The sequence below is a fragment of the Mchenga conophoros genome, linkage group LG14 (genome assembly GCF_057382185.1).
Source record: "Mchenga conophoros isolate Kocher_MC1m ecotype Shallow Benthic linkage group LG14, M_conophoros_male_GT1.1, whole genome shotgun sequence".
Taxonomy (NCBI): Eukaryota; Metazoa; Chordata; class Actinopteri; order Cichliformes; family Cichlidae; genus Mchenga; species Mchenga conophoros.
The window spans coordinates 25,974,945-25,986,936 of record NC_140539.1 but is presented as its reverse complement, the minus strand read 5'-3'; the positions used below and the strand labels follow the sequence as shown (position 1 = coordinate 25,986,936).

General features: G+C 39.8%; 1 protein-coding gene across 1 annotated transcript; it reads right to left on the bottom strand.

Moving 5' to 3' along the window:
- Positions 1–1,252: 1,252 nt before the first annotated feature.
- On the bottom strand, positions 1,253–7,904 carry LOC146559850 (extracellular calcium-sensing receptor-like). Its single transcript, XM_085243648.1, has 6 exons — positions 7,641–7,904; positions 6,702–7,496; positions 6,384–6,611; positions 6,110–6,233; positions 5,361–5,574; positions 1,253–1,271 (listed from the first exon to the last, which is right to left on the bottom strand). The coding sequence occupies exons 1-6, from the start codon at positions 7,902–7,904 to the stop codon at positions 1,253–1,255; spliced, it is 1,644 nt and encodes a 547-aa protein (XP_085099774.1).
- Positions 7,905–11,992: the final 4,088 nt, after the last annotated feature.

The window sequence follows — 11,992 nt, the reverse complement described above, 5'->3', positions numbered from 1 at the left end:
CAGTCCAACACAGTGCTTTATTTTGAATCCATTACTGCTTACCCTGCACTAAACTCCATGCAACCTTTAAATAACAATCTACCTGCAGCACGTCTTACAACATGAAAAAACATAATGTCACATGTACAGACACAAAGTCCAAAACACGAGGACTTACTAATAAGGTTTAAATTTCCAATAATCAAATACCAATCAGAATGTCTCTTCTTCCTCTCCTGTCCTGTCTTTCTTATCTTACTCTATATCAAACTTTTTTCGTTAGGCCCTCCTTTCTTTTACAAGAAAAATGTTTGTTTTTTTTGAAAACGCAGCTTTTTCTATGCGTTTGGGACTTTCGTCCACACATAAACGGCGTTTCGAATCACCGAAAACTGAGATCTTTTTAAAACTCCTTTTTTGCGTTTACGTGTGAACGAGGAATACAGAGTTCGTCACACAACCTCAAAGGTGTGTGCCTTTTTTCACGTCATGCTGTGCGCACGTTATTGTTTACATGAGATGAATTGCAGAATGGCAGATAGAGACAAAATATTGTTACTGTTAATCTGACTATCTTCAGGTTTTACACGCTTACATATACACACGCAGTTACTGTCCCCCCATTTAGAAAGGCAGAGGCATCATGGTGTAATTATTTTATGTGTAGTTGTTTTTTTCCTGTGTAATAATATTCAACATTGCTATCAATACATTTTTCAACATATGCCTCTCTGTGCAACATGGGCTTAAAAACGTCAACAACTGTAGGATACTGTTTAGACAGACGGGACAAATCGTGACAGGATCAGCCTGATATTATTTGTATCCCACTGTAACTTTACTGTATAAAGACTTAACATCTCCAAAATGTCAGGAGTAGTTAGTTATTACAACAAGTGATTGTGAACTAAAAACCAAGAATGTGGGATACTGTTTGTCTGTGATTTGAACAGCCCAACGCGTGCTCCCGACGCAGGGAAAACCAATTAAGCAGGGGAGACCTACCTTGGCACTTGTGCAGGTGAAGCCAAAGGGAAGGTATGCTTCACAATATTTTCTAGTCTTTGGCTTAGAATGAAGTTGGTTTGGAAACATATTCAGCTATGCTTCATCTCCTGCTTTGCGTTTGTGTGGGCGCCCCGTGCTAGCAGTGTCCAAGCATTTGTTTGTTTGTTTTTTTTCCTTTTTCATAGCGCCGCCTCCCCCCCCCCCCCCCCTGCAATGGCTCGGGCGGGCTTTGGAAAGCTCTGCTCTACAGTATCTCTGAGTGAAGTTACTTCTTTTTCTTTTTGCTCCCTGTGAAATAGTGATGGTAAATTTGATTCTTTTTACTGAATCGAGTTTTAATGAATCACTCACCAAAGTGAATCTGTTTTTTTGAGTCACTGAGTCAGTCGACCAGAGAGTGCAAAAAATATACATTTTCACTCAAACTTAATTTGTTTCTCTTTTCATGTAAATCCTACTGCTAAGATGAATGATTCTAAAAGAAAACAACTATTTTATAGAGCAAAAAAGAGCAAAAACATTTCTAAAATTAAGCAATTTCGTATCAAAATTGCTTAATAAACATTTATTTATTTTTATTTTAATATATTTTTATTTTTTATTTTATTAGTATTTTCCTTAAATGTGTTAAATATATATTTTCTCATCTAAATGTCCACTGAGCTGTGAGCCAGGAGGGAGGGGGTGAGTGATTCGTTCGCGCTATGATTCAGCACAGGAGGGAGGGGGTGAGCGAGTCCTGAGTGATTCGCTTACGATTCAACACAGGAGGGAGGGGGTTAGCGAGTGAGTGATTCATTCGCTCTATGATTCAGCACAGGAGGGAGGGGGTGAGCGAGTCCTGAGTGATTTGCTTACGCTTACGATTCAGCACAGGAGGTAGGGGGTTAGTGAGTCCTGAGTGATTCGCTTAGGCTTACGATTCAGCACAGGAAGGGAGGGGGTGAGTAGCTCAAATGTGCTGTTAGCATGTTAGCAGAGCGATGCTACTGTGAACCGAGGAGCTATTTTCTTGATGTGAGCTTGTACTCAGGGTTTTTTCTTCAAGTTCAGAGCAGAATTTTTTTTGTTATGTTACTGGATGTTGTGTTTTTCTCCACAATTTTAATTATAAGCTAGATACATTGCTGCTAACAGCAACAGGGATGAGTCAGTGAGTTAGTTGGGCTTGTGAATCATGATTCATGAGTCAGTAAAGTGATTCTCGAGTATTGAACGATTCGTTCATGATTCGCGCATCACTACTGTGAAATACAGCTGCTGTAAATTTAGCTAGCAGACACACAGTGCAACAAACAGAAATGCTCCATTTGAAATTACCTGCTACTTTTTGCTCCTCTCACTCCTATTTTGAAGCGCTAGTTGAATGCAACTGTACGTTGGCCCCTAGAGACAAAGCACGTAAAAACTCCAAAACACTTGCAAACTCCAAAACACTTGCAAACTAAAAAACACATGCAAACTCCAAAACACGTACAAACTCCAAAACACTTGCAAACTAAAAACACATGCAAACTCCAAAACACGTACAAACTCCAAAACACTTGCAAACTAAAAAACACATGCAAACTCCAAAACACGTACAAACTCCAAAACACTTGCAAAATCCAAAACACTTGCAAACTCCAAAACACGTACAAACTCCAAAACACTTGCAAAATCCAAAACACTTGCAAACTAAAAAACACGTACAAACTCCAAAACACTTGCAAAATCCAAAACACTTGCAAACTCCAAAACACTTGCAAAATCCAAAAGACTTGCAAACTCCAAAACACGTACAAACTCCAAAACACTTGGAAAATCCAAAACACTTGCAAACTAAAAAACACATGCAAACTCCAAAACACTTACAAACTCCAAAACACTTGGGGTTTCTGGAATATTATGTTTTTGTTCCTGCAAACACTTTTTATGCAGTTTTTGCAAAGCTATATGTGGAAGGAAACCGTGACCTAGGACACGCTGATGGCATAAGATGTAAGTACAACTCCTCCGGTTTCATATGCAAAAAAAATTATTGCGCTAGCTTATGTGGTTGCAGTGCTACCGCGATTTAAAAATAGTTATGCAAAACAGAGCGTGCCCGCTCCGACTGGTTTTAAAGGGTTAAGAAAAGTGTTTTGTGTAATTTGTGTAATACATTACTTTTGTAACGGTCATGGGTTGGTGACCCAGTGTTTTGTGTTATTATTAATATTTGATTTCATCATAGTTTATTATTAATAGTCTTTTTGGTTTATGGTATTGTATTTCTAGCTATCTAGTTCTTCTTTGGGGTTTCTAGTTCTTGGGTTTTGTTCCTGTGCCCCTCATGTTTAGTGTAGGCGTAGTTCTGTCTTCATGTTTATTTTCTTGTTCCCCAGTTAATCCTGTCCCCGTGCTCCATGTTCCCTCTGTTCAGTGTCAAGTCCATGCCTCTGTGCCTGTCATATGTTTCCTGTTTTCTTTTGATATTCCCTGTACTGTGTGCACTGTGTCTGGTTTTGCTTCCCTTGTCTCGTTAGGTCTGACTTGTCCCAGTTGTGTTACCCATATGGAAAAGATATATATAAATCTTATAAAGTTTGTATCTGTCTTGTGTGAAACTTGTATGAAAAGCATATAAGTGTGAAAACAGATATAAGATCCCTTGAAAAATTATATAATGAAACTTGTATGTTTTGGATACTTACTAAAACAATATATGAAAGTAATGCGAAAGTGGCCACTTTCATGAGTAAATCAGGTAAGCCTTATATGATTTACTCATGAAAGTGGCCACTTTCATGAGTAAATCATGTAAGCCTTATATGATTTACTCATGAAAGTGGCCACTTTCATGAGTAATCACATATAAGTTTTTACTATTTCTTTTCCGTATGGCTACCACCTGTTCCCCATCCTCTTGTTGTCCTGCTTGTGTATTTAAGTCCTGTGTTTCTTTCTGTTAGTTGTTGTGTTGTACCTTCATTGTGCTGCGTTTTCTCCTCTGTGCTTATGGTAACATTCTGGTTCTCTGTTCCTGGTTTTCTTTTCTAGTTTTCCCAGCTGTCTGATTAGAGTTTTGTGCTTTGAGTTTCTAGTTTGAGTTATCTTGTATTTCATGTTTGAGTTTTTCTAGCAAATAAAGCTGTCGCTTTGAGTTTAATTTTTGGGCCTGCATTTGGGTCCTTCCTCCGGCCTTTCACAGAGCGCACACCATGACAACTTTTTTGAGCAATGACTCTAACAACACTCACAATAAAGAGGAGAAATACCTCCACGTGGACAAACTTGTGCTATGTCTTTGATATCCTGCTTTGAGATGGTGGTGACTCTTAAAGTAGAGCCAAGTAGAGTAGGTTTGGGAAAGCTGAAGTCAGCTGAGAGTGAAGAAGTCACTTGGATGAGTGACAAAACATTTCTCCTACTGAAAACACTATGTCCAATGAACAGAATCAACTTTTTGATAGTAGATGGTAGAAGCAGTCTGCATGCCTACATGCATGGTTATATACACCTGTGATTGAAACACCTAAATTCAATAATTTCGATGAGTGAGCGTGAATACTTTTCGCAATATGACCATATTAATGTCACTGGTATATTCATATGCATTTTAAAAATACAATCTTTGTAACCGAAGGATGAAGTGAACTGTTGTTTGAATATCCAAACCATTGCTTACATATTGTTTTATTTATTTTTTTCAGAAAGATGATTATGGAGCTCCCTTTCCCATCATGTTCTTTTTTGTGTTCCTTTCTGGTTTCAGTAAGATGATATAACATTTGGGGAAAAAAATGCAAATCAGCAGTCCAAAACTGGAGGCAAGAATAGCAAATATTTCTACAGCAACACTGAACTTCCCTGGAGAGCTGACATACGCTGGGATAAATGTGATCCACACTGCACAAAATATCAGCATGCTAAAGGTGATAAACTTGGCTTCATTAAAATTATCAGGCAGTTTCCGAGCCAGAAAAGCAAAAATAAAACATAAGAGAGACAAAAGTCCAATGTAGCCAAGCACAGCCCAATAACCTACAACAGAGCCCAAAGCACACTCTAAGGTAATCTTATCTTTAAATTCTTTGAAATTCTTAAATGGAAAAGGCGGAGAAATTGTTAGCCAGATGACACATATGAATACTTGTATAAGAGTGAAACCTGTAACACAGAGTCTCTGCTGTGCAGGTCCAAACCATTTCATTACATTGCTCCCTGGACGTGAAGTCCGGAAAGCCACTAAAACAACCATTGTTTTCCCCAGAACACAAGAGATACAAAGGACAAAGGTGATGCCAAATGCTACATGTCGCAGCATGCAAGACCATTCAGAGGGCTGACCAATGAATGTCAGAGAACACAGGAAACACAATGTCAAAGAGAAGAGCAGCAGGAAGCTCAGCTCAGAATTGTTTGCCCTCACAATAGGAGTTTTCCTGTATTTGAAGAATATTAATGCCACACCAGTAGTCATGCATGTTCCAAATAAAGATGCAGCAGTCAGGAGTGCTCCCATAATTTCTTCATATGATAGAAACACTGCCTCTTTCTTAATACAGGCATCTTTTTTCTGATTTGGCCAAAACTCAGGGAGGCATCTCACACAGCTGACAGAATCTGCAAATTGATAATGAACCAGATGTTACACTTCATGAGTAGATTTTTCACTTTTCCCCAAGTGCATAATTTTCAGTGTTTACATCTACTTTATCCTATATCATTTCTACAATTACTCTAGTAAGCTACTGATGTCACACAATCATAAAGAGAAGAAGCAACATGTTTCCTGACATTTCTTCACTTTCTCATCAACATAGCAGATGATGCATTTCTTACATTGCTCCAGTTTCTACTCTGCACCTAGCCAAATATAGAGCATACAAAAATGAAAAGAGATCAACCTACAAACCCATGGTATCTGCTGAGTTGACTGTTTTGTTATATTTTTTTTATTTCTATTAACGTTGAAGATTTGGTGTCACCTGGAGTTGACTCTTGAACTGTGAAAAGACATCTGGCATAGGTCTTTTTGTCTGTTTCTTTTTTATAAGGTGTATAAGGTGTATTTTACTGGCTTTGGGGGATATGTGAATTAAACAAAAATGCAAAGCCTGCCTCACTAACTTCTAAAGTTTCTGTTAGAGCACAAAACCTGTAATGTTGCTGATCTCGCCATCTGCACATCTTATACAGTCATAGCAGCAAACAGGCCTTCCTTTCTGGAGAACCTTGCGTGTTCCTGGGGGACATTTCTCACTGCAAACTGACACAGGCACCTGTATGGATAAATGCACAATGACTACAACAAAAGTCCCTGTATCATTTGAGCTTTATTTTTCATTGCCTCAAATTCAAACCAAATTCAAACATTCAAAATTGAAATTGTAGCTTTTAATTACGGTTTTAATTATTTTCTAATACCTTACCTGCTTTGTGTTACTTTCCCAAATTAATGAGTTATTTTGCAAAGTCAGCTGTTTGTCTGGAGAAAGTGATGCATCGTAAAGACCAACTGTCACAAACTCCACAATACTGTTTTTTCTTGGCTGCCAGTTTATAATTTCATACTTTGCTGCTGGATCTCCATTCTCATCAAAGTAAACCTCATCACCTTCTTTTGTTTTGAAATAAATTTTTAGAATGCGCTGCAAAATCTAAGAAGACAAGCAGTCTGTTAATTTATTGAATCTCATTTTGTAACACAGACAGCACAACTGCTACTTTTTGTTCAAATGTAACCTCACCATGAATGGATCTAGCTGCACATTTTTGTTACATGTTTCATTACAGCTGAGGATTTTGTGAAGTGCATGGGCCACAGCATACACTCCTTTGTAGACATTGTTAAAGATAGACATAAGTGACATATCAGTGAAACTGTTTTGAACTCCAGTCATATCTTCATGTCCAGTGCACTCCCTCGGATTTTCTGCTGTTGAGTTCAACTCCTTGAACTTACAACTAAATAGTGTCTCCCAGAACTCAATAAAGAGTTCATTATTAGATGAATTCAGTGATTTTACATTCAGTATAAACTCTTTCAAGCCACTGACATGTGCTTTTGGAATTGAAAGACCAATGGCACCATCTAGTATGTGATGTATATCCATTGCAGCTATTTGGGAATCAGATATCCAAGACTCACTGCCTACCCACTGGTACCCAGTTAGGCCATGGACAGACAGTTTATTTATTAGCACATCCATATCCATGTGTGAAAGAAAGGCAATGATCACCTTGGAGGTTGAAGCCTTTATAGTTTCAATGATCTTTTGAATTTTTTCATAGGGATCTGTCCTAAAAAAAGATACAGAATACTCTAGACAGATGCCCAGCTGCTGTGCAGTTTCTGTGAATGTGGCCATGCCATTATTTCCATAATCATCATTGGTTCGAATAGCTCCAACCCAAGTCCATCCAAAGTACTTGACCAAATGGGCCAGGGCTCTGCTCTGGTAGTAGTCACTTGGTATTGTTCTGAGGAAGGATGGGTACTTGGTTTTGTCACTGAGACAAGCACATGTGGCAAAGTGACTGATCTAAAAGAAAGGAAAAAGAACTCATTCACATGGAAAAACACAAAGAATGATATATATTGATAAAGTGGAACAATAAAGGCAAATGGTTTTTGTTGGGGGTTTTTTTTTTCCAGAAATTCTTACATTTCTACCAATCCTACCTACCATTGGTATATAAAATGGCCCAATTACAGTTGATATTGCCATGCAAGGAGATGAAGAAGTCTCTCCCAAAATGGTCTGCACTGATGCAGGTCTGGTACAGGGTACTCCAGACACTGCAGAAAAAATTTCATTACCATTTACTAAGGCAAGTGCAACTTTTATACCTCTGGCAATGGAGCCACAAGTATCATACATTTTATAGCCCAGAGAGACTCCTGGCAGTAGATCTGAACTGTTGTTAATCTCCTCAATGGCAAAACGCATAGCCTGGGCAAACTGGAACTCTCTGAAATTCAAACTTGATCCAAACAGTAAATAATTGATATAATATTTAGTTTCACATTGAAGAAGACACAGAACATTGTTAAATGTCACTCAGTTAAAATCAATCCGTCAGTAACACAACTGAAATACATGAATATCTAAACCAGAATGAGACAAAAGACCTGACACCTTTTTTTTTTGGAGACCACTTTTAGATATTTCAAAATTGAATAAATTTTTGCAATGTTATACCTGGTACATTGCAGTGGTAGTGGTTTCTGCATGTAGTTATCCTTTCTGTCTTTCCAGCTGCTGTGAAAAGAGAACATCCCTCCTAGTATAATATCCCCATTCTTAGACAGTTGGGGGTTCTCAGGGTCCCCTCTTCTCTTGCATATCTCCTCACTATGAGAGAAACACGCTACCAATAACAGTTGTAAAAATGCCCACCCCTGTTCTGGCCATTTCTGCGTAGATGGCATGCTGTCTGGAAAACCTAAACCACTGGGTGGCATTATATGGCACTGTATACAGTAAGACTTGTATTTATATATTTTAAAGTAGCAAAAATTAATCCCTGTGGAACAAAAAGGTGGGGTGAGAGGAGTAACTCTGTGATATACTATAGTCTTATTCAAAATATATTCTATATGTGCTTAAATCCCAAATACGTATTTGTTATCAATTTTTTAATTGACTGAGATACAGTTTAAACTACATTTTCTTTAACTTTAATTAGACTCAAGAGAATCTGATTTAGTGCTGGCTCAAAACAACAACCTGCTTTCTGATTTAGGGCTGGCTCAAAACAACAACCTGCTTTCTGATCTATGGTAGGCTCAAAACAAAAACCTGCTTTGTTATCTTATATGCAATGTTTTTCTAAACAAAGGAATATCCTGCTAGTGTTGTAGTTTAGCTTGTACTTGTCTGCTGTCTGGAGGCAGAAGGGTTGCATGTCTAATCTGCTAACAATAAATAACTTTATCAGGGTTAAATATGCGTGTTTATGCATATTTGTGTGTTTGAGCCTTGTTCAAAACATGAAGCTTGAGGTGAGAAGGACAATTAGGATGTTGTTGGCCTTCTCTCACCCTTCTGTATGATTCTTCATATATTGAGTCTGTTCTGTTCTTTAAAATAAATACAACCTGTAGCCACTTCTAACATGTTTCCTTACATATTGTAACGCACTCGATTACAAGTTAGTTGATTGTTGTGTTATTGTGTTCACATTGCCACTCACTTATGGCATAGCTGCTCCACAGTCTAGAGGCCGTTAAGCCTATCAGTCATATCAGCTAACTATGACAGAGTAGCAGAGCATGCTTGTGGCTGGCTGAGAGCATTTGGGGAGTGGGAGCATACTTGCCAACCTTGAGACCTCATAATTAGGGAGACATTCAAAAGGGCTGTTGTGGGGCCATCTCACACTTCATCCATGGAAGCCATGACAGTGGGATTAAGGAGGTCCTCAAAATATTCTTTCCATCGCTTGAATATTTTCTCAGCTGAAGTCCGCAGCGCTCCACCAACACTATACACAGTGTAGGTAGAGCAATCGCTTTCCCCTCCTAAGTCGCCTGACAGTGTGCCAGAATCTCTTCGAGGCAGTCCGAAAGTCTTTTTCTGTGGCCTCTTCGAACTCCTCCCACACCCAAAATTTTGCTTCAGCCACTGCCCAAGCCGTGTTCCACTTGGCCTGTTGGTAGCTATCAGCTGCCTCCAAATTCCCACAGGCTAACCAAGCCCGTTACCATGTTCAAACACGGTGTTCCTTATGGCCAAACTGTGTTTTGCACAGAAGTCCAACAACAATCAGATCCGGGAGGCCGTTTGCGCCCCTTCAGGTCTCACTGTCATTGCCCATATGAGCATTGAAGTCTCCCAGTAGGAACACAGAGTCCCCAGGTGGAGCACCCTCTACCACCCCACCCAGGGACTCCAAGATGCTGGGTACTCTGAACCGCCACTTGGTGCATAAGTGCAGACGATGGTCAAGACCCGTTACCCGACCCGAAGGCGCAGGGAACGAACCCTCTTGTCCACTTGAAGAAAGCCCAATGTACGGACAGGAAGCCGAGGAGATACTAGGATACCCGCTCCAGTCCACCACCTCTCTCCAGGAGACTGGTTCTAGAGCCCAAGCCGTGCATTTAGGTGAGCCCGACTATATCCAGCTGGTACCTCTCAACCTCACACACTAACTCAGCCTCTGTCCCCATCAGAGAGGTAAAATTCAATTTCCCAATTGCCAGTCTTGGTATCCAGGTATCAGTCCGCCAGGGCCTCTGCTCCTGACCACCACCCAGCTCACAATGCACCCATGACCCCTACGGTGCCTCCTGCAGGACGATGGGCCCATGTCCTTTTTTTGGGCTGTGCCTGGCCAAGCCCCATGGACTAAGGCCTGGCTTGCCCTTGGGCACCCTCCCTGGGCCTGGCTTTAGGGAGGGGCCCCGGCAACCCTATCATGGGCAGGGTGAACTGTTCCCTAAGTGTTCTTCTCATAGGGGCCTTCTGAATCACTCTGTGTTTGATCTAATCCCTCACCCAGAAGACCCTAGGTGAGGGATTTCCAGGTACGTCGAGGCCTGTGTATTTTAGCTCTGTGTTTGTCTTTGCTCAGTGTTGCGTCGTACAATCAGATTTTGCCTGTGTGTTCTAGTTTGTGTTTTTCCCTGGTTTGATTTCTGTTTTCTGCAGTCAGTGTTCAGTTCATGTTTTGTTTTTATCGCCAGCTATAAAGCTATGGTTTTCAGCGAGTCCTGCTTTTGGATCCTCACCTCTGCCTACCCGCACACAGAGCCCTGAAGGAATGAAAAGGAAATTAACAAAACAGGCCAAGCAGATGGTCACAACACCTATGGATTTGAAGACTAAGATAAAAACATGCAGTAGCAGCAGCACTGGCATCACAACAACAGCTGAATCCACCAGGTCTTTGGGGGCCCCCTCCAAACCAGCCCACAATGGATTATCAGCAAATACCATTGCGAGGAAGATGAACTAATGATTTTATATGTTATTACAAATTACTTTTGCTACAGTGAATGAATGTCATTTCTGTTAATCATCAGCCTAATAATTAGGTCTGATCTTGTCATATTGCCTTGACCTGACTGTCTCATTAATGCTGTTGTTACTGAACATCACCAGCAAATGCTATTGTATCATTACTGAGAGAAATCATGATGTGTAAAGAATTAAAAGGTTTACACTGCATGATTGCTTTGCACATGAGTCACACCCCTGCTAAATGTTATGTTCTGAGTTCTTTGTTTTCAGAGCGTCCAACATGACCACACCACCCAACTAAATGCCAAAGGAGGGTAATTATACATGTTTACTATAATGCAACAGAGGTAGGTGAAGTGCAGCAAAGCTTTCATGGTTTAATAAAATAATAAACATTGTGAATTGGTCCAATACCAGATACCTATTTCCAAGTCTGATCTATTGTGGTTCTGTGGAGGAAAAGACTTGGATTTCCTGCTTGGATGTGGTTAGGAACCTGTACAATGGTAAGACTAGTGCTTCCAGTGACTGTAATAGGGTACTGGTCAAACCTAACTCCAATACTTTTGTGGTTAAGATGATTCCTCAATTTTAATATTGATTTCATAAAGATTGTGATACAAATTGGTGTTATTGAAGTTCTAAGATGTGTGTCTAATGAGCATGTGTTACCTAATTAAATTGTAAACGTGTTTACATTCATCCTGTTGGGGAATCCCTAATAACATGTGGACCACACTATAATATCCAATTGGCTAACTTAATCTGATGATAACATTGCAGGTCCATTTGAAAAATTTGTTTTCAAGTCAGTGAGGGTGGTATAGAACAGGAAGTCCTTAGACTTCCCCTCTCCGCTCTTGGCGTGTTTGGTATTGTGTGCTGCACTCTCATTCCTAAAAACATAGCTTCAGATGCCATTGTTAGAGTATGGCACACTGTAAACCCCAACAGTCTACCTGACTTATAAAGTTTGTGGATATAACAATTAAAATTCCTCACAAAGTTGAAACAACTTAAAACTTTTCTGTTCGGTTAACGATTCAAACAGTTATAATTGTACATGGCTT